General features: G+C 40.0%; 1 protein-coding gene across 2 annotated transcripts in view; it reads left to right on the forward strand.

Moving 5' to 3' along the window:
• Window positions 1–24279, forward strand: part of bcl11ba (BCL11 transcription factor B a) — a 60046-nt gene that overhangs the window by 14160 nt on the left and 21607 nt on the right. For both annotated transcript variants that reach the window (XM_059520120.1, XM_059520121.1), the window contains exon 2: window positions 10207–10596. In XM_059520120.1, coding sequence (XP_059376103.1) covers window positions 10207–10596 — 390 coding nt within the window. The remainder of the gene's footprint in view (window positions 1–10206; window positions 10597–24279) is intronic.

Here is a 24279-nt window from a genome sequence, read left to right on the forward strand (position 1 = left end):
TAGTTTCATATTCATGCAAGTGTAGTGTACAGAACCTAGATAATTCATAGCAGAGCCTAGTCAAGTAATACCACCCAAATCTGTTTTGCGTTGCAGGGATAGGGCTATGTATGCGTTGCATATTTACACTTACACACACCATTCTTTCGCTAATGGCATAATCTGTTACTGTACATACACATATGTACACAGTAGCACTGTAAACATTTAACATGCCTGTGCATTGTGTGTTTGAATTTACCGTTTAGGATTACAAATATGACTTACGACTTACAAATATGACTATGTCTTATGAAAGAATGAGAATGGAGATGTTATTTAAAGCTTAAAGCACATTATCTGGCTTGCATTGCATGTTAGCTTTGCTATAGGGCATACACAGCTCTTTTTGTATGTTATCCGCATATGAGATTATGACCGTAATTTATATATATTTCAATATTTAATTGTGCACTAGCATGCAAACCATTTGTGTTTACTGCATAAATGCCATCCATTCAAAATGCATGTAAAACAATCATTCTAGTTTAGTAGAAAATGGCCCTTTTTGAATTTCTGTCGCTGTAGTTATCACATGTCCCATCAGTCATTGCATGTACAATGGCTGTGGTTATTAATTTGGGCTTTAAATTTCAGAATGCTCCAGTTACACCAAGGAACTTTGCCTGCTTTCTCTCTCTCTCTCTCTCTCTCTCTCTCTCTCTCTCTCTCTCTGTCTCTCTCACACACATTCACAAACGGACCCAAATGCAGACGTGCACAGAGTGAAGCAGACGCCAGTAGACATCAAGCTTTTGTATTTTTTTACATGCACACAGTGTGTGTGTGTGTGAGAGAGAGAGAGAGAGAGAGAGAGAGAGAGAAAGAGAGAAAGAAAGGTGGTTGACTTTCTCCTTCTTAGAAACTAGAGATTGAAAGGTGTTCATTGCACCACCGGTGAATGAATATGTAAGCTTTAGAGAGGGTCCTCAAACGTATCATGCCTTAGTGGGTTTTATGCAGAGGGCATGTAGGCCAGGTGCTAGCAGATAGTCATCTGAGCTCAGGGACGCGTTCTTTCCTCTTAGTTCAGAATTCTCATCACATGCTGATTGTGGCTATGATTTTGATGTAACGAGTGTTTTTGTTTGTAGTAGGCAGCGCATGAACTCTTCACTCATACTGGTATGTGTGTGCAAATGTGCAACCCTAAATACCCTTGTTTGCTTTTATTCCGTTTGATATGTGGATGATTATGTGAAACAGATTCTTGTAGAGCAGGAATATGTGGATGACAGTTGATATATCTGGTTTTTCTCTGTAATAGTTAAATTGTCAAATTTTGCTTTAAATGTCAAGGTCAAAAGCAGTGTGGTCCCAACCTCAAAGTTTCATTTTTGAGGACATATTTGGAGCTGTAAACAAGGGTGTGTGTGTGCATGTCTGCTTGTCAGCATGTCTTCTGTGGTATTTAGCTTTTGTTAACCACGGTGTCTTAGCTGGATTAGCCTCAAGTTAGAGAGGCAATTTTTTGTCTGCTCAAGTGTTCAAGTGTGTGTGTGTGTGTGTGTAGTTTATGTCCACATGTTAATTTATGTGTTCTCGGTGTGAGCGATCTGCAGACTTTGCAGTGCTGTACATCAGTAGTTTTAATGGTTTGGCAGCCTGTGGTTGTGTGCTACATTACGCCACTCAAACGCATATTCTATAAACCCAGTGGTTTATTAGTTCTGCGTGAAATGCAACCAGTTGCAGCGTTTAGCGCATTTTTGCATTTCCTTTACATATGCTGGGATTTTCATTACATGCTATTAACGGAAGGGTATTTTACAATTTTTTATGTTTTTTAAATTTTTTAGTAAGAATTAATTCTGAATATCATGTGCCTTCCAAATCCTTAACATTAATAAGTTATAATAATTTACAGACACATTTCTAAATGTTTGCATTTATGTGAGCGTGTCGTCACTGATTTGTCCGAATTTAAATGATATTTTTAACACCTGTTCAACTTTTCATGTCACTGCACAGAGTGTGTTTTATAATGTAGTGCTTTAAAATAAAACTAATAGTGAGTTAACAGATGTCGTCTTTAAATAAAGGAAATCAGATGACAGGCGAGAAGGATAATTTTCCTCCTGTGAGCTGCAGAATTATGAAGTTGTAACATAAATTTTCTGATGCATGTTTCACATTAGACCTGCCAGCACAGGAAACTGTCTTTATCGGAACTTTGCTTTGAATGCATTTAGGAGATATATTTTAGCCATGACTTCATGTCATCACATCTGACAGATTTGTGTTTATGATAATAAATTTGAATTGCATTCTTACTTGTTTAGATATAAACAATAACATATTTGATTGTAGTAAAAAAAAGAAAGTCAAGATAGGACTATGAATTTGCAAACAGACAGGCGTTAACGCAAGAGAGGTGTGCAGCAGCAGAAATCCAGAATCATTGTCTTTTCTTTTTGTTTGTTTTTTTATTAATTTAACTAATTTAAAATGTTTGCTTATTCATTGTCATTTGCATGTATGAAATAGGCAGGGTTTTATTTAGAATTAAACAAGACACATTTTAAGAAAAAACTAAAAATCAAGCTTTCTATTTAAATGTTTTTTTTTTTTTTTTTTTTTTTTTTTACAGTTCAGGGAATCAAATATCCTTGTTTCTATTTCATTTTCTCTGGGTGCTGAATTGGGCCACCTTACATTAGCAGTGCAGAGTGTGCTTGCCATGACCTGCTAGGGGGAGCTCTAAGTCTGCCAGAGGGGGTGGAAGGCAGTTCTGAAAAGTGTAAAAACATATTTCCTAAATGTACTTAAATGGGTAAGTCGAGTGAAATAAGGGGGCTGCGGCTTCCGACGACTCGGCATAGATGTTTCAAATGATACTGCCATTAACACACACGCTCAGATGCAAACTGTCAACGCCTCACAGCAGCAGCTGGTCTTACAACATGAAGGCTCTGTCATTCTCTTTCCCTTTTTTTGACTTTCTCTTTAGCACTTAAGAATTATTTAATTATTTACAGTGAGAGCTGGATCACTTCTCGGTGCTCATTTAGATGTGTAATAAGTATTTGATAGGTGTAGCTTTAAATATAGATAGGACATCAAGCGTGACACCAAAACAAACAAATTTAGGCTGAACGTCACCTCGTTCGTTTTGCCAAGTGTGCTTAAAAAGTGAATGATGAAGTGGCTCTGGAACTTGTGGGCCCCTCTGACTGAGGACCTATTGTTCTTGCCATCTAAATAAATAAATTTAAGTGTGTGATATAAAAAATGGTAGCCTCTACAGAGCTTACACTCTCCCCATAACAATGGGCAAAATGTCTGCCTGGCACGTTTGATTAATACACTTGCATATTCTCTCTTCCTTTCAGTTTCAGGTGGCTTTTGTTTGCGCCACGAGCGGGAGAGTGAGAGAGCAACAGAAAGCCGTCTCTGATGAAATGTACAGAAGTCTATGCATGTCTGTTTGTATAAATGCATCATGGTGGCTGAATCCTTTGGACGGCATCAAAAGTGGGCATAGTTTTTCATGGCTTGATTTATGAGGCACAGACACTCGTAATAGTGGCTTGAGTGTTTGACGTCCCACAGCTGGCTGAGTTCTGACCGGCTCTGAGCATGGAAGCGCTCCGCTTCCTGAGCATCAGATGAGCGTGTTGTGTGGGAATGTGTTACTAGCTCCGCCTTTTTTGGTGCTATTTTATTAGAAAGAAAACATTTGCAGGGAAAAAAAAAGAGTGATGCCAATCTTCAGGTGATATTTAGTTATTCAGCTACCCATAATTCCTTTCCTTGTGAAAATATTAGGTAATATCTCCCTGATGAGATTTGCAGATAAAGGTTTAGGAACGCTTAGACGGGTTCCCAGTGGACATCATCATGTTAATCTCTTTTTACCTGCAAGACGACTCATTTTCTACCCCCCCCCCCTTTTAATTAAACAATGGACTAGTGCTGCCGCAGTGGCCGAGGATCACGCTTTTAAAATTCCGCCACCGCCGCCGTGTGCCACGATGATCCCTGTTCTCTTCTTGTTAACAGCTTCATTTGCACATGCACCACGCTTTACACTTTACACACACACCGCACGCATTTAGTAGCGTTTTAAAACCTTTGCATCTGCACAGAAGTGCTCTGCAAGCTAAAGCAGCTAAATATCCTGAACAAGACGGTGCTTTGTTTTTTTTTCACAGGATTTTGCAAAGGCCTTCAGGCTAACAGAGCTAAAACATGACGGTGTCCCTCGAGGAAGAGTGCTTTGTGTCATACATTTTTACACATATTTAGCTTAACAAACAGGTCGCAGAGAAGTATTTTAGCAAGAGAAAACAGGAAAAACTAGAGGCCTAGTGCAAGGCGGAGGTTTGCGGTTTGAGCGTCAGTGTGCTTGACTGTGGGTTACAGATTAATGACAGACTAATTAATTCCTGATAGATTCCTGTAAGCGCTGCTGCTACATGTGCATGTGTTACACAGGCCTTTGGTGAACGTGAAATGACTGGAAAGACGGCTGATGTTGACTTGCTGCCTCTTTGCCAGCCTGTTTTTGTTTGTTTGCATGCCGTCTGAGTGGAAGGCTCAACCCAAATCCAGCCTGTCCTACTCAGCTTGCCTGCATCTCTGTTTTGCGCTTGGGTAATGGGTTAGTATTTTTGAACTGGAGTTTGTGGGCTGGTGTGGTCAGGTTTGTGTATGTAGCAGCGTGACTAGCTTAGCCCCCACCCACTGCTTCTGCTTTTTTGCAGCTCGGGCTGATGGGAAACATAGGAAAATAATGCACAAACAGTAAAGCAAAGCTTTTATTGTTTGATTAGGCCCTTTCCCTGGCTTTTATTTTCAGCACGCTCTCCCCTCCGTGCACACAGTTCTGTGAATGGCTTTAATTGGCGCAGGGTAAATCTTTATATCTGGACAGCATTATAAAGTCTTTCAAGATTTAAATAGGAAAATTTATGGACCCAGTAAAAAACAATATGAAATCCGTTAAATGGTGTGTGTTGTCTAATTAGGCCTTAACAGTTGCAATGGCTAAAAAACCCCTCTAAAACCTGTTTGACTGTGACTTTTCATTCTGGTATCGCTACGGAAAATCTCAACAGTTCAACTATGAGCCAAATAGCGCTGAGTGTTAATGGTGGGGTTTGCAGGGTGACAGTCCGAGGATGAAAGGTGCGTTAATGCAGGGCTGCTAAAGCATTGTTACGTAACTCACAGACCTTTGTGTGCTTTGGAAGGAAAGCCAGACTGTACCGCGATCAGCCAAATACCTGTCAACAGCAATTTGGTTCCTCACAAACAAAAAGACTCCGTTAAGTATGAGTCAGAGGGCCCCTGAACAATGGTGCGTAAATCCAGAATGGAAAAGGATAAATCCTAAACTGTGTTAAGACGTGCCTTGTGATGCGTTCATTTTTGGAAGCCATGTCTTTTTTTAGTTTTGTTCTACTGAAATCCCATTAGTGTTCATTCTGACTCATATACATATAATTTTTTTTAGGTTAATAAGGGCCTATTTTTTAACATAACCACATTTTACTGATTCCAGGATATCAAGGTAACATGTGCATGAAAAATATAGTCTATTTCTTGCACTTGTTTTTCATTCAAAAATGAAATAGAGGTATAAGAGTAAGTGTGAATTTTATCCAATGTCAAGATTTCATTTCATATCATCCTTTTTTAGCCACCTATAAATATTATTCAGGCTTCCTTACTTCCACTGTCCCTCACTGTCTTTCTCTCCGGCTGCCAGAGAGTGCTTGATAAAGACAAATAACATTTGACATTTCGGTGGCCCTGATAGAATTATATGGAGTATTTGTTGAGGGATCAGAGAAAATCATGAGCTGTAATGTTACCTTGGTGACAGCATTGTTATCGCTGGTGGATGAGAGTGTGTGTGAGAGTGTGAGTGTGTGTGACTGTGAGGAATTGCAGACTCTCACCTGTTTGCCTAGAGCAGGAAATGTACCCCATCGGATCGGGCCTGCGTAGTTCAGTCTCATACCTTCTGCACAGTTGTTTAAAGGAAAAGGATCTCCAAAAAAGAAAATTCAGTCATTTATCCTCTTATCTTTACAAACCTGTATGACTTTCTTTTTTTCTGTGGAAAGCAAAAAATGACATTTGGAAGAATGTCCGAGCTGCTCTTTTCCACAGTTGTTTATATATTCAGTTTTCAACTGAATTTAAGTCGTTTGCTTAACCATCACCATTCTCCTTTATTCTCCTGAAAAAAGCTGCTTAGACATTCTACACGGAACATGTCATACAGGTTTTGAATCAAATGAATGTGAATAATTGACATCTTGAAGCATTTAACTCACCTATGCATTAGTTCAGACTCTATAGGCAAATCCAAGACTCTGCCGTATGTTTACATGATTACAACACCTGGTGTGTGTGTGTGTTTATGCGTACGGGGGTCCCTTCTTTTGAAGTGCGTACTAGCGGCATTGCTTGCAAGCAGCGTGTTTCCTGTGGTTGGCACAGACAGAGAAAAAGAAGGGGACAGAGGGAGAGAGAAAAAAATTTCAGCTGTGCACGTTCTTTACCACTCTGGGTTTTTTCTTCAGCTGTCACTTTGATTCAGGTCTGTGCTAGACCTATGACACATTAAACTAACGCTTTCCACTAGCGCACCTCAAATTCTCTCCCACAGTACCGAGAGGCTGCAATCTCACTCTAACCTCCTGTTACGCAGTTTGAGAGCTTATAACAGCTTATAACTTATTTTTTTATTTTATAACTTTATTTTATAATTATTTTATAACATGGTTTGGTGATTTATAGCTGTTAATCTGAGTCTAATACAAATGTCATAAATATGCTCCGTGGTTCATGTTGTCTTCTTGAACTTGTAAATCATTTGAAAATTACCTCTTCCTGTAGTAGTGTTTGTTTGTGTATGCTTGTGCGTGTGCGCATCTCTGCTGGTGCAGCTTCCCAGGATGCACAAATGCGTGACACACAAACGTGCACGCATATTGCTCATGTACATGCCTGCAAGCAATCTTCATTTATTGGGTCAAATGCATATGGTTTTTTGTGCATGTGCTCACAGGTGCAGGTACAGTTACAGATATATGTAAAATAGTTTTTGTTGCGAGACCTTCCACAGCGATAGAGAAATCTACAGATGAGTCACAAAGTCCTCATATAAAAAAATGTATTTAAATCTTATTTTGTAAAGCTTTAAATTAAAAAAGGAACACTATTATGTAAAAATAATATATATATATATATTTTTAGATTTTTAGTAAATTGTGACATTGGATATGTAGCCTCCTGACAAAAGCTTCTCACTTCTCACAACAACAAAAAGAAGAATTATTAATTCTAGAAGAATAATTTATTCTTATTACTTTCTTATTACTTCTGCTTATAAACTAAATGCAATATAATTGATAAAAAAATACCTATATTTTAATAATTCCCAAATACCCCCCCCCCCCCCCGAAAAAAAAGAAATGTGTGTGATTCAAAATAAATGAATATTAAAATTTAAGTAACAAAATTATTTATTTGAAGTAATTTGAAGTATTTGTTTTTTAATGCAGTGTATTGCATAGGTTGCAGGGCTTTATCTTTATTTACATGCAAGCTAATTTAATGCACAGATGGCCTGATATTGCCTGAAGGGTGCATGTGCTCCACTCCTATATGTCTGAGTCAGGAGGGCTGGATTTGAGGGGGGTTCAACTACAGTACCTTAGTCATCTTCAGTTATTTAATTCAATATAGTGCAAAATCTAAAAACAGTGCCATGTGTGTGCAGATGTAATATATATATATATATATTTTTTAAATGCTTTATTTAATCAAAATGCTTTCTTAATAGGATTGGAAGGTCTTTAGATGCTGTTGTTTAACAGGATGCACATCTAACGCCGCTCTAATGTAGTGTGTATCGTCTGAAATAAAGATAAGAGGGGGTTTAGTGGTTTCGTTTTCAAAGCTGCATTCTAAGCTTGACATTACAAATCTGTCTGCATTCATAATTTGGATCGTGGACAAATTGCAGATGGATGCGCAGGCTGCTCGTAATTTATCATCGAAAATTAGTGGTTAGCCGGTTCCTCTGGGAGATGTAAACAGGGCTACCTGTGTTGTGTGAGCAGCGTGGTCCATTCCTCCATCTTTGTCTCTATCGCCGTCTGTCTCTTCTCACTGCGTTTCTCAAAGAGGGTTTTAGGCCTCATGTTGGTGAAAAGCATGTAAAGTGCACAGGACAAATGTAAAAAATTTAATGACTTCTAATTTGTGTTGTTCCGCAGGGTTGTTGTTCTTTAAAAACATCCCACATTTGTCCTTTAGGCTCTGACAATTTGAGAATTCCACCCTTCATTCTCCTCCCAGATTTATGTGCACTTCAAAAATCCACACCTGCTCACTGTGAGGCTCTAAGTGTTGCTATGGTAGTGTTTTTCTTCTTTTTTTCCTGCTTTCACCCAAATCATGCAGCGTGTTGAGTAGAGAGAGCATGAAAGCAGTGACAGGAAGCTGAAGAGTGTAAAGTGGCAGTCAGAGAGGTGTTTGTCTAGATCTTATGATTAGTATGGCGCAAGGATAAGCTGTCAAATGTAACATCAACAGAGCTGTCTGTCAGAGGGTCCCGAGGGGGCTTTGTCAAGGGCCTCTACTGTCTTTGATAAAACTGCTCTTGCACTCGGCATTGGGCTACAAAGGGCCGATTGTGGCCACATGCTGAAAGGGGAGGCAGAAATTTCAAAATGGAGGCAGAGGGACCGAGGTTGTCCGACGTACTCTGTGGTTTGAGAGCCCGCCGCTCCGCGCTGTTTATCTAGGTGACAGAATCAACCAGAAGATCTGCAGGGCCTCTTGCTCTCATGGCTGTGCAAATATCTCTCACAGCCAAAAACGGAGCCCTCCCTCCTTCCTTCTTGCTTTTTTTTCTTTCTTCTCCCTTCAGACTTTCTGTTTTAGGTCTGGCGGTCTCATTCTCAACCTCACAAATACTGTATTGTATATTAATAACAGTGTCTTGCTGTTGGGTCTCGGCCTCACATATGGATGTTTATCAAGAGTTGGCTGGTTACAGACAGAACACGCCGAACTGGAGCGAAGTGCCTCATGTGTGGCCGCTGAGATAATTCAATTTAAGTCTGCCTTTATTTTCTGCTCTCGAAGTTTAGTGGGACTGTCATGGGACGTAGGTGAATGCTAAAACGGGCCCCAACATAAATTCCCTTTATTTAAACAAGCTGCCAAATAATGAAATGCTAAATGACCTGACCCTGAACTTTCAGAAAATGTGTGATTATGTCTCAAGTTCCACAGCATTTGGATTTTATTTCAAATCCCCTTACTGATGTACCGGTGTGTGTTTTTTATTTTATAATTTTTTTTTTTTATAAATTTGTGTGTGAAGGCGGTTAGGGATGCATACAGTGGCAAATTATGAGCTAAAGATGAATCAGTGTTTGTTAATGCATTTAATTTGCATATAGTGACTAGTGCATTTCCGAGTGAAACAGAATATTAAGCAGGAAATAATTTATAGTGAGACTTGATTTTGTTTTTGATTGAGGGAGGGTAATTTATGTTATGCTATGATATTATTGGTTAAGCATTTTTCTACCAAATCTTCATTTTTTCTGTTTCCCTTGTAATGCTATGATTTTTCAATGAATTTCTTTAAGAAGACAGGATAGAGAAGATTTAAAAAAAGAATAGATAGATACATATACAGTGACTTATTTATATACGCATGCATTAAATTTGCATGAAGTGACGTATTCCGGAGTGAAACACCAACGAAAATAATATTTACTTATTAAATAATAATTTTACCTGAGTGGCTAGTATTTTTTTTTTCAAATTCCCATTCTGATGTAACTGAATGAATCTAAATGCATGAAGTGACATATTTCAGAGTGAAACTGAATATTATGTGGAAAATAATCTAGGGTGGTACTTCATTGTAATTATCAGGATCTGAAATCGGGTTAAGCACATTATGCTGTGATATTATTGGATAATATATCTCCTCACCCACATGGCCTGGGTTACATCAGTAAAAAATAAACTAATTTCAGTAGCAGAGAAGTTATTAAGTTTAAATCATTTTTTTTCCTTTTTAATTTGTTTGGACTAATATGCACTGTTTATTTGTGCACAGATGGAGGATTTGTTAAGAATTTCCTATTATCTCAGAATGCTTCTTTCTTTTGCTTTGCCCCATAGCGGAAGCTGAGCATGTGGATGCGGGACTGGCCGTGGCTGATCTCCACTCTCACCCTCACCCGCTGCTGGATCCCAGCATGCCAGGGCCTCTGCCTCCGGGCCTGGGCGACCATGACCTCCTCACCTGTGGCCAATGCCAACTAACCTTTCCCCTGGGGGACATTCTGCTCTTCATTGAGCACAAGAAAAAGCAATGCCAGGGTCTGACAACTGGCCACGGCTGCTACGACAAGATGGCGGATCGCAATAGCCCCTCGCCGCCCCGCGCAGAGCTGAGAAAAGTGGTGGAACCAGTCGAAATTGGAATCCAGGTGACACCTGAAGAAGAGGACGAGAGACTGTGGACGCCTCCAAAAGGAATTTGCCCCAAGCAAGAAAGTGGCCTGGCAGGTAGGTCAAACTCTCTCCGGAAAAGTTTGAGCAGGCATACGAACCTGACACTAATGAACTCACACGTTCTTTCACGCCAGTGTGTTTTCTAATACTGATGTGCGCAAACGTACACTTAGAGCCTGCAGAGTTGCAGACAAAGGGAGACACGCACTCATTTACCTCAGTAGGACTCTGGGCGTCCTGTAGTGATTGTGATACCGCTCATCTGCGAGCCTCAAGAGAGATTGTTTTTCCTTCAGCTGATTTCATTAGGGGAGCCTACGCCGTGCAAAGTGAAACATCACATTACTGACTCAAAGCCCTAAAACCCCCTGAAGGACTCTGGTAGCTGAAACAAATTGTGCAAGACGTGATGGAGAACTCACCCTACTTTCATGAAGAAATCCAGCCTGAGCCATCTGCTTAAAAGGTGAAAAGCTCATTAAAATTCAAATGCTCCAAAAAAAAAAAAAAAAAAAAAGAGGGAGAGAGGAAAGAAAGGAAGAAAGAAATAGATTCGGATTAAAAGAGAGAGTTTCCTATTGAATAGGGGTAAAGAGGCTGTTTAGTTTAGTCCAGCTGTAGGGAGAGAACTCTCCCAGTTATCTTACAAAACAGCGCAGTCAAGTCCTTCACAAAGAACCCGGAGGGATCTTGGGAAATGGGTCTCATAAAATAATATTCTAGGTTGGACAAAGTTACCCGGGGAAACGTAGGTGGAGCGGCTTATGACACTGCCTCGGTTTTTAATAACGTCGTTTTTTAATGCCTCACAATCCTTATTTGCGAAAGTTACCCGCGGCATCAGAGACAATTTATTCTGTGCCACCACAATGCCTCGTGTATTTAAATGTCTGTAATGATGAGGCCGCTGCTAAATTACTCAGTACCTCACATGATGCAGGCAGACTTCACTCCCAGACTGACTGGCTGGCTGATCGCACCGAGAGAGTTTTGGCGTCAGTTGTGAAATATGATGCAAACGTCCACACAGTTACGTGCAAACTGTTCCGCTACAGTTCGTCTTTGATGTTTCCTTTTTTTTTAAAGACTGACTGGTAAGCATGCACTTTGCTAACCACACACACACACACACACACACACACACACACACACACACACACACACACACACACACACACACACACACACACACACACACACACACACACAAATATAACTCTTAATAGTTTGAATGTATTATATCATATAATTATTATAGTTTGAGTCAATTTCCCATGGTTGTTTGCATCTCTTTTTTATCTTTTGTAAAAATATATACATTTTTGTTGAAGCAAAACTTTATTCATTCAGAATATAATCAATAGTTTTTCTAGTCAAAATTCTATTTTTGTAAATGTTAAAACATTCGCTTGTATTTTTAAGGATAAAAAGGAAGGACACTATTCATGTTACTTTTATTGTGAATGAAAAAATGTGATAGTATTAGATTATCCAATTAATATTAATTCAGTCATTGCCATCTAAAATTTCAAAATCTCTTAATTTGTGAAAAGGTCCACACTGAAAAGAAGTTTTAATCTCATTTAAACTTCAGAATTTGAAAAATGGCATATGAAAGGTGAACATTTGGCTTTGTAAATCATATTGCAGTTAGCAAGAGTAAATTTTACACCTTTCATTAATTCAGTGTTGGAGAAGGGAGGCAGTTCGCAGAGAAGAGTATAATGGCAGATGAAACATCCTCTGAAAGTGATTAAGACGCTTGAATGTCAGCTTGAGCATGCAGCTAAACACTCACAGGCTGCCTTGTATTCATAATTGCCTCCCAGCAGGTTAAAGTATTCTTTTATGCTAAACCTTTCCCGTTCCATTTGTTCTCGACGTGAAACAGAAAATGACACGCAAAAAAAAACAAAAAAAAAAAACACTCATGCCACCTTTAAAATGGCAGTGGTACTCCTGCTCGGCAAAGCACAGATCATTTTTCATAAATTTGTTTTTTTTTCTATGATCTATCCATCTGCCAGCTTCAAGTGGAGAAATGAGAGAAAGCATGAGAATGCGGGAGAGAGAAAGAGAGAGATGTTGATGAGGAAGGCCACTTCTGAATCTATCAATACGATTCCAAAAGCTAACTCTTTTCAGGCCGAGTTCCCTGCTCTTCCAGACCCTCACATCTTTTTTATTTAGGCCAGAGTGCATTTTGATCTTTTCATTAAACAGTCTGAGTAACCTTGACACGCAAGCAATGTTGTGACAGGTCTTAAACTCCAGCGCTTCATTCCCACACGTCAGCCTCCATCACATCAGACCTCTCTTCTTGGACTCTCACATGTGATTCACAGAAAATCCAACAGGAAGAGCATAATTTCTGGCCTTCCTTCCTGGAGTTAACGTTCCCAATATCACGGCTCATATCTTGCGTACATTACGGGCCTTTAGGAGGAAAATCATCCAAGTGATTCTTGGTATTTGGCTGAGTGAAGGTACTAAACGGCAACTTCATTAAGTCACATATACGTAACTGTTCTCTAGAGACTCCGTGATGATAACTAAACATTGTGTGCCTTGCTCCGGAAACCCTGTAATCAGTCGAAAAAGACCTTGTGATAAAGTATTCTGATTACTGAAATTGCTTTTAGCGATGATTCTCCCAGTGGCTTTTTCTTTATTAGTGTGTATGAAAAAGTCAACGTTATCTATGACAATACGGGACAGCCATCGAAGAGGAACCACTTGAGGGTTGAATTCAATATTTCTCGCATAAATATCAGCAGGACACAGGCACGCTCTGCACCGTATTGTATTGCCACTTAGCCATCTTAAGTTTCAGTGGAATTTAATTATATTTAATAGCCCTAATTAAATAAAATATGACATTCTGCATACCCTCAGGCGATAGGAGCTGCTGCTGGGGGCATTGGGAGGGCTTGGTTTGCGTGCACGAGCCACTAGAGCCCCTCTCGTGTCACACAGCTAGGTTAAAACAGTTCAGTGGCACTGAAAAATAGGGCCCTGAGATGGCCGACAAAGCTGGCTGTTGCCACCCTGCACCATTAAGCAGTCCAAATGTGAAATACATACATAAATAAACAAATAAATAAGACATTTACCACCCCTTAATGCATCTAGATGGCTAAGCCTGCTGAAGCTGGCCAGGCATTTAATGGTACTTGTTATTTAATTATAGATCTCAAATAGAGGCGCTATGAACCACGGTGCATTGTGCTGAGAATGTCCGCTGTGAGGATGCCTTAATTAAAGAGCAATAATTAATATGATCTCATGAACCTGAAACAAAAGGATTATGAGATAATATTATGCATACAATCTTAGAATAGGTGTTTTTGGTTAAGGCAGGCTGTGGTCAAGTTATTACATATTCATATCTAAATACAGTTGGAATAATCAACATCCTTCAGGAAATGTGAGCTTCCTCTCCATCTCTTTTATTTTGCCTACTGATGTTTAATTCTCAAAATCTGCTTTTGAATTCGCAGTTACTGACTTTATGAGTTATAAGTGATCAGATGCAAAATTTGTACGCTTTAAATATGCATGTGTGATGGTGGAAGGAAAGAAGATTGTGTCAAGCTCTGTTTGCTTGTGTTCTATAGCATCCAACAGGGATGGTTGTGTTTAAGTTTTTCAAGAAAACCAAATCAGATGTGGTGTAAATAAAGAGAGTAAATAAAGGCTTATTTCTCAGAGTGTTTGGTGTTGGTTGTAATCAGGCTCTTCTTGGTGTGCATGTGTGGTGATGTTGCCATGTGCCATTCCAAACCAATGTTGCATTTGAGGTTGGCTTAAATATCAGTATGAAAATCAGAGTGTCAAATAGAAAGCAAACATTTCCTTAAGGGTTTTGATTTGTCCAGATATATGTGGTTGCAGTACTGTGTTAACATGACCTTTTTATTTTATTTGTTGAACGTTCTATCATTGTTACTCTTTCTCAATATTAAAAATATAAAGTTTACAAAAAACAACAACAACCAAAGTCTCAAATGATCCAAAACAAGTATTTTAGATCATTCGATTTATTCATTTGTGATCATTCAGATTATTTGAATGTTTGAATGTTAATGCATGTTAAGCAATTAAGCAGTTAATTGAAGTTTAATACTTAGGGCTATCAGTATTGAGGAAGGAATAAACATAAATATGATGTTGTTATTAAAAAGTGACTATAAAATGCCATACAATTGCATTAGTGCTCAATCTAAAAGCTCACAGCAGGCTGCATCAGTTAGCCTGCATTCTATCACCATAGGAACGCCAGCTGGCCATGTGGTGAGATGGTGGACATGTCTTTTGCCATCATGGGCCCATTTCTGTCAACGTTTCATTCTCTCTCTCGCTCTTTCAATTTCTCTCCACTCACACCATCCAAGCACACTCACACAGCTTTACACGTCTAACAAGTGCTGCGACAGGGGGAGTTATTTCTGACCCTTGGCTCACCAGATCGTCGCGGTGAATATTTCATGAGACATGCTATATTTATAAAGAAATTTACCTCAAACACTTTCCTCTCTCACCCTTCCTCTCCTTGAGAGTGATCACACCGCTGGGCCCCTGTCGCTTCGGAGCCCACACCTGCCATTAATGCCGTCTCGAGTCAAGTGCCAGAACCGTTTGTAGGTGTTATGCAAATCGATTAATCAGAAGTCAAAACGCTTGATGTGCGGGGCCTGACATGCTCAGTATCAGCATATTTGATGGTCACAGATTCATTGTGAATGGTAATTAAATGTGCTCTGTCTTTTTTTTTTTTTACTTCATTTAAAATTTTTAAGTGTAAAGGAATGAATAGTACTTGAATTAATAGGAAATATGTGTAAAACAGACCCAAATCTTATCAGTAGCAGTAGCAGTGCCACCATGTTGAGATCACATGACCAGCTAAATACGATCACATTATTACATTATTTTAATAGACACTAATAAATTAATCGTGGCTGTCTATGCACATTTCTGCTTTGGTTACTGAAAACTTTAGCACAATGCTATACAGCACAACATAAAAAAAATACAGAGTGCATCTTTAATTATTCAAATATGCAAATTGATTAAATTCTATTTATGAAGCGCACTGTAAAATATTAGCAGTGTACTGATTGACAAAATGTGGTTATTGTCAGGGGTGCACTTTATATATATATATATATATATATATATATATATATATATATATATATATATATATATATATATATATATATATATATATATAAAACAAAACTAAATAAATTGCAATACATTTAGTTTTTACAGTTATATTTGATGGTGCCTTGTGAGGACTAGACTAAATCTCCAGGCTCAAAAAATTGTGCACCCCTGGTTATTGTATCTCAATAGCGAGATTGTGGTGTATCTCTCATCTCAGAGCTTTTAATGCTCTTGAGAACGATCCGGTCCTGGCTTTAGTGATACTGAGCCCGGCCAGCCAGTTCCTGTTACCTGCCCTCACTTCCTACCTATTTTTGAGATTTTGCCCAGAAAGATTTGTTTCAGAGTTTCACTTGCAGTGGTGTGGTGCCAGCATGGTTTGCCAGCTTTGTAACTGTGCACGATGTGCTTTGTTTAGAGTGTTAGCATTTATTTAGATTTCATCTTAGGTTGACTATGTAGGTTTCATGGTTTAGTCTATCTTGCATGTACAGTTCACTTTTCTCTGATGTAATGTCTAAATTCAATATTTACAGAGGGGAACTGAGAGAACATGCGCTGCCCATTAGATGTTTAACGTTGTTGTAAAGCAGACTGAATTTTGAGTACATCAGAAGATGGTATATTTTTCTTGTTTTCTGCCCAGCAGAGATGAACATTCACAATCCAGAATAAACATATATTTGGATCTTCCCTCACTGCGCAGAACAACTCAATTGAGAGTACATGTCCCTCTCTTAGAATCAACATAGACACTGGGAGGGCTCTTCAATAAATAATGACACAACACAGGCGCAGAGATATCGAAAACATGCTTCCATAATATGACACACATGCCATTTTTTCAATTAAGATTCACAAAGGCTTGGCAGGAGGACAGTCTGCCCTGGTGCAGAGGCTATGCCTGAATCAGTGTGCACAGATAAATGTTTGATTTAATATGTTGCCTCAGATACAGTTTTCTTGTTGGTCTTCTTGTTTTATTCACTTTCAGTTATTTGAAAAAGCCTGAAGTCAGACAAAGCGGCCATTTTAAAGTGAAAATTGCCCATTTTTGTCTAGTTGTGCAGAATTTGTCTTTTTTACCCCCATATGTGCATTTTAAATTTGCAGCCTGGATAGTACTTTGAATGTAGCATTGAGGTGCAAGCAAACAAACAGGGATTTTTTTGTCATGTTTTCCTGGACTAGATATACATTGCACCTTTTAAACGTATTAACATTTAAGATTACCATTCTAATTTGCATTAATAGTTTGTTTACTGACTTAACATGCTACATATGCACATTTGCATTTTAAATAATTATAATTTTTACATTATTGCAACACATAATCAAGCTTGCAAAATCAATTTGATTTATACGTTTAGAGCTATTAGTTTCGTGGGAGTCAAATAAAGTAGAGTGTCTGTTTTTAGCAATATCTCTCTTAATCGACAGTTGATTGCATGGCCCTCTGCAGCTCATGTCAAACCATCTTCAATAGTTATGACATGGCCTTACTTGCTGATAAAGCCGTTCCCTTTGGTGAACCAGACTTTAATTTCTTCCCTCCTGTGTGTTTAATCCACTACTTCAAATTTCAGCAAAGTGCTACCTTTACTTAGCTTTTGAAATGCCTTCCAAATCCTTGCATTTGGGTCATGTCCAGCAGCGGCAAGAACAGGAAGAGAGAGAGAGAGAGAGAGAGAGACACAGAGAGAGAGACACAGAGAGAGAGAACGAGAGAAAACAGTTTTAGTCATTAATAGACCATAAAAAAGGAAAGCTGCATCCATGTTCTTCTCAGCATCTTGAAATCCTTTTCAGATTTTTGCCTCGTTGCTTTTTTCAGTTAATCACTTTGCATGCACTCATTTAAATATTAAAATTTTCTTTAATCATCAAAGGCAGTGAGCCTCATGCATATTCATATCCGCACCCCCCCCCCCCACGCTTCCCCCAGAATTACAGGTTCATTACCTCGCTCCAAAGCCAAACAGTCATTACCAAGAGCCAGCTTTTTAATTGCGGATGCCTGGCCATCATCGCCTTACTGCTAAGGTTTAAACTTCCATAAGAATATAAAAAAAAGATTTCCCAAAATAACTTAACATACTTTGGTATACATTCTCTGTGCCTTGGAAAAAAGTACAGAGTCTGAGGGAGAGAGAGAGACCGAGAGAGAAAAACCTGTTCTTTGGCTGGAGCTCTGAATATTTGTCAAGAGGCTTGACGAAAGTTGCATTTGCATAATGACTTTGTAGTTCTGCATTAATAAAATTTGCATATGAAGCCGTGTTAATTACTCCTGATCAGGCTTTTTTGCATTCATGCATGGTAATTTTCTGCGACTTGCGAGAATTGATGTCCTGGCGTCAGGGCTGTGATTGGTGGCGGTGGTGCTTGTGGATGTGGAGATTTGTGTGTGTGTGTTTGAGTATTTGTGTTTTAGGGGGGGTCAGGAGGAGATGGCGTCGGATGTACCGGAGAGAAAGAGGAGATGGCACATTTGTGTGTTTGTGCGGGCCTCTTTATTGCATCGCTCTCTTGCTGTTGTCTCAGATATCTCCTGTAATTGTTCTAAGAAAAAGAGCAGTCATTTAAATGGCTTTCTATGTAATGAAACGTCATAAAGCAAGCAGAAGAAAACAGCCCCTCAACTGCAGACAGGCATTTCAAATCTATTGTTTGGCCTATTTATTTCTAAACAAGCAGACTGTTCTCTGCAATAGAGGGCTTCGGTGTCTTTACCATCTGAATGGAGGACGTTGGGAGTATAGAACCAAAAATAGGCTCGTTTACCTTCTTATTTTTCATTTTGTTCCACATCTTCATGCCCCCCCCCCAACCCTTTTAGTCTCTCACCTGATTGGTTTAATCTGTCTTATTGCTAGTATGCCATTAAGTAGCAGGTTTACATTTTGCTTTCTCTTCTTAGTTTACTTAGAGTCAGCTTGTGATCTCTTTTCCTCCTTGCAAACCTGATAAAATGTTTCTAAATGCGGGGAATTTTTACTCGCTTGTGTGTTCTTTTTTTAAATAACTGAGTATTTTACATTTGTAATGAGCTCCATTTATACAGTCCTTAGGGATTTGCCTTAATTTAAACATATCAATTTGTTCACTTTTCACTAATGTTACCTTTCCACTGATTTTTCTTTTCCCTTTGTCAAAGCCCTGCTAGGTTCAAGCATTTGCCTATGGAATTTTGGCCCCTCGCTTGTGGTTTGGCAAAGGCATCACACAACAATGTGTGTGTGTGTGTGTGTGTGTATGTGTATGAGTGAATCCCCCTTACTAGCAAGACTGAAAAGTGTATATGTGAGTTTATTTCTCTCCTTTTCTATTTCAGAAACTGGTGGTCTCCTTGTCATTATGATATAGCGACAGAATTAAACACAACTTTTACCAGCATGAGGATTCTGGGGCTGGTTCCAAAACAAAGAGATGTGTTGTGAGCCAACAGACGCTCAGCATATGAGCGCTATGCTGCAGTGCACAGAGTGTGTGACGGCTCTGGCATACCTGAAGCCTGGCGCTCTCTAAATGCTGCCATGTGTGCCATCAGTGTTGTGATAATGGCAGAGAGAAACTTACAATGCCGCTAAACCCTCAAGGGCAGTGTAATCATAGCCAGTCAATCATCCAAAGCTCATAGTACATGCATCAAATGAGACCTTAAACATCAGAGCAAGTGATTTCTTTGAGGAGGAGGATGATCGAAATTGTATGATAAACTTGAATAATAATTAAAAAAAAGTATTTAGAAAATCATACATTATTAATTTAGAAAAAAAGCAGTCTTTCAATTTGTGTGTTGGCCATTTGAATTGGCCATACCCCACAGGAAGTTGAATTGGAATGACTGGAAGAGGAATGTACTGAAATGTAATTAAATTAAATCCAGGATTTGTTTTATTTTTTTTATATATATACTTTCACAATTGCCCGCAAATTTAATTTATTCAATGTAATAAAACATCTTAAACAAATATTAACCAGTATTAACCAATGTTCAAAGTTTGTCCACTTATTTAAATTTATTTCAGTATATTTAATTCTACTTCCTCACACGTTAAATTTGAATTCAGCATTCTTTCTGCTGCCCCAATTCACCCCCAAATAATTATCAGTTTATAATTTTTTTTCACAGATGAGGGACTAACAGACTTCTCAGGGATCTGTAAAGAAGTAAACAATTCCCTGCTACTGTAATTGTGAGAGTGTAATCTCGTGTGTTTTTTTTACTGTGTACAAGCTTTAAGAGGTTACTATATCCCACATGAAGACATCAAACAGTCCCTGTGCCACTTTGTGGCTGTTGTATGGCAGGATTGTAGTCTCTCCCGACCACAGGCGGGAAAATAAACTTGTCACTAATTTGGACTGTGAGCGCTCGCAAGGCTCTGTGCACACGCTGGTGGCTTTCGCCCTCACGCTGGCCTTTGTTTTATTTATTTTTCCTTTTCTTTTATTTGTCAGCAGAGATGTACACAGCATACAGATTTCTCCCTGCAAGGCTCGTGCAGAATTATTCAAGGTAACCAACTGCTTTTAAATCCTCTTAAGATTTTAGAGTTGAAGCCAGTTCTCAAAACCAAATACGTATAGGGTGGTATTTTGTATTTATCTTCATTTGTTTAGCCCAGTCCCCCTCCTGCAGGTTTGAAAGCTGCAGCGCTATTCAGGAAAACTGAGCACCTTCCCGGCTCGCCTTTTGCATATCGTTACATAGGCTCCATCAAACTGACAGTGTTTGTTTTGTGAACTAGTCTCCATGAAGATTTGAATTTGTAAAGCGGGGGAGATGCTGGGGACGAGAGTGTATTGTAAGCCCCTCAGGCTGGGTCTAAGCAGGCCTAGATGGCAGTCCCTGTATACCTCCCTCTAAAGCCGCTTTGGCAAAAGTGGATTGGCGCCGCAAACAATGGGGCGGGTGTAGAAAGCAGTGGACAGGATGGGATTACCAGGTTAGTGCAGGTTCCTCCCAGCATTTGCACATTCTCCTGGGCCGTTCAGGCTTTTTGACACGGCGCGTCTGAGGGAATTAGTCCATCTCGCCGGTTTAAATCCAAACCTTCTAATGAAGCCTCTCAAGCCTGGAATACTTCCCACAAAAGGGTGTTGCCATTTAGCAGGAGAAATCACCACTTAACAAAAGCTAATTTTTCCCTCTGTTAGCTCGGGAGGATTAGGGACCAGCGGTTGAATAATACAAAGTTTGTGGATCATGCAGAGAGGTCGGGGAGAAGCTTTTAAGAGTGAAATTAAAGCCTGGTGACAGTCTACGAAGGGGCTGTTTGTCACTGTTGAAGGTAGGAAGCGTGGCGGAGTGCGTTCGGAAGGACCGGAGCGCTCTACGGAGATTGCATGCGCTGGCAGGCGGCACAGCTTGACGAATGCGTGTTGATCCCCTTGTTTAGGGGGTTTTAAGTCTACCCAATTTCACATGCTAACGGTCGCAGAGCAGGCCCTAGACATTCCATCCTGCCAGAGTGATGGCTCTAGCTGCTTTAAGCTGAAATGCATCCTGCAATATTGATATGTGTTCCCCATGGACTTCTCTCTCTTTCCCCCTCTGCTTTATACTGTCCTCTGTCTTTCTTCTTTTGAAACCCCCGGCATGTAAAACAGCAAAATGCCAGGCCTGTATGGATATGGCAGACCTATAATCATGCTTCTCTTACAGTAATTGCTCTCGTCTGTGGAGTTTAGAGAAAGCACTCTATCAAAGCGCTGGCTGGAGCAGGGGATCACGCGCTGGCATCGTTAGTTTGTCCCATGAGGCACTCTCAGGTTAACCCTTTCCCTCGCCTTTCACCGTGACAAACCGATTGGTGTTTGGTGAGTCTACAACCGTTTCCAAGCTTTCCGTCCACCCGTCCCTGTTTAGGTTGGGCAGACGTAGCATTTTAAGAGTTTATTTTGTTCCTATGTGGGTGAATTGTGGAGTTACTTTACTATTTACTCTACACGTGGGACTATCTAGGTGGCAACGTGGTGAAACTGGAACAAGTGTCTGCTTTCACAGAATGCCACGTTCCACTCGATTTCTCATTAGAGGTTCAGGCTTGTGCATCCAACCTCTGTCTTTATCAAAACACAGTAACCACTCTGAAACACATCAAATTATTTCTCTCGAATTTGCATTAAATCAGTGGCCCCTATAATCTGTTAAAACAATATGGCTGCCCATGCTAGCATTTTCTTCGCTTAAAATCAATTGGATTACTTTTTCAACTCCTGAAAAACAAAGATTGGCAAATAGCTGCGCTTGTCTGATAACTTCATATCTTTGACAAAAGCCGCTGTTGTTGCAACCTGTTGGAATTCCAAAAACCACCCACTGGCAGGCTAATTCATTTGCTAGCTCAAGGACCTTTTAGCTGTAAACAATGCTGGACCTCAGCCAATGGCAGTTACTTATTGTGCTTTAATACACGTCCTTCTGATTAGACGCAGGAAAATAAATCACTTTCTTCAGCACTCAAAGCCACCAGAGAAACCTGCCGGTTAATCCAGGGAAATTGCTTGTGGCGGCTGAGTGGAGTAGAGAAGATAGTCTTGTTATTTTAAGATGGCACCCCTGTTGTCTGAATAGAAAGGTGTTAATGCACCTGGCATGACTTGAAGGAAAAATTGAAGATGAAAGGCATATCTTTCAGGTAATTGAGCCTCTTTTGTTTAGTTACCCTCTCTAGTCCCCTAATTAGGCCAGAGTTTTCTTAGGAAATTATTATTTGCATGTGGGCAGTTAGGCAGTTGTTGTGTTAGGCCACCCTATTCATTTACCTCCATGCTAAGTCTTTACGCTGTGCCTTTGTGTGCAGAATTTCTTGTGTCCCAGGTGGCCACGTCTTGGTCGGCAGAGATCTGTAGACCCCCGGCTGGGAGCATTGCTCTGTCCGCAGTCTGTGGCCCCTGTTGTTGGAGAGGATGCCATGTGGAATTTTGCCTCTGGCGGAACTTTGGCCATCTGCCTAATTTGAAAGTGAGAGGTAGCATGTGAAATTAAATTAAACGGAGGCCAGTGCATCAGCCCAGTTTAATTGGGGCTGGAGAGTCAACTTTCTCTCTTTTCGCCAATTCAAAATCACTTCCCTCGATGGCACTAACCGATCTTCTCTCTCTCTCTCTCTCTCTCTCTCTCTCTCTCTCTCTCTCTCTCTCTCTCTCTTTCTCTCTCTCTCTCTCTCTCTCTCTCTCTCTCTCTCTTTCTCTCTCTCTCCCTCTGCTCAGTTAGGCTCAGAAATCAGATAAGAATTGCAAGGCTAAATGAGCATCATTAAAGTTAATCAGCAAAGCTGAAATAAAGCGGAAGGTAATCGGCCTCGTCCTTAGATGGTAGTGATATCAATCAACCCTGTTTAAACCTGAGGTGTGAAATGAGTGGTGTGAAGTCGGTCAGTAAAACTAAGTAGCTCTTTTATTTAACATTCTGCCAACTTTTTCACATTCAATACATTTCCTTGTTAATCAATATTTAGTGTTGATTCACAGAGCTTCATCACCTTATTCCATGTCACTTGAACATGGTTTTAAGTGCCCCTATCAAGATGGTGTAGTCTGTGCAATTACAACCTTCGATGTCTTAAATTTGTGCCTGGCCGTCCCAGCTGGCATGGCTCCCTGCCTGCCCCCTGCACATTTCAGCACTCACATCACAGGGACCTTTTATAGTGCCCTGCTCTCTTTGTGAAGGGATTGCTGAATGCCCAGCTTTTTATAGTTACATTTAAAGGGAGTTGGATGCCTGGCCCAGCTGGGGCTCATTATGGTATACGCCATCCAAAAATGCACGTGTAATTAATTCGCTCACACAGGCCCCCATCTTCCCTCGTTGTTTCGGCTCCCAAGACCCGCCTGGCCTCCGCTCTGTGCTCCTTCTGCATCTCTGAAGGACTCCTTGGTGGACCGCACAAGTCTCTGCTCACGATCAATAACCCAGTAGAGCAATAACATGCATGTGGATCACCCTCTAAAATCCAAGGCACTTGCAGAAAGCGCTTGGCTTTTAGTAATTTCCGGTTGATGTGGAATAAAAAAGAATGAATCATTATCCTTTCAGTTTGCACAATGCCTTTTTTTTCTCCATCCCTTTTCTTGCAGTCCTCTTTGGGTGTTTGAGACACTTTGACATTATTTCAGGGCCACGCTCAGCCATAACAGAGCTGGAATCAAGGGAAGAACACTTATTGTGACATCGTTCCCAGGCAGTGATGTAAATTCTCTCAAATGAAATGAATAGCTCAGCTAATGCAATTTTCTGAAGTCCATTTTGTTCCCTCTCTGCCGAGGCAGTGCCAGAAACCATTGCTCTCTTTGACAGTGAGCATTTTCCAGTTTTCTAGTGTCTGACTGTCTCTGTTCCAGCTCTCCTTGATGGCATGGACTGGGGCAACCTAGTTAAACGTTTTAGCAGGTTTACGTTCTCATTTGCTAAATCCACACTGCACTTTGTACCACTAATTGGACTTGTACATAAAGTGGGGAGTTAAAACTGGTTAAAGCTAGATAAAATGTGTCATTCTATGGTTTTGGAACATGAAAGCTGGTTTCTGGCTGGTAATTAGCTGGCTGACT

Source organism: Carassius carassius, chromosome 32 (assembly GCF_963082965.1).
Source record: "Carassius carassius chromosome 32, fCarCar2.1, whole genome shotgun sequence".
NCBI classification, from domain to species: Eukaryota; Metazoa; Chordata; class Actinopteri; order Cypriniformes; family Cyprinidae; genus Carassius; species Carassius carassius.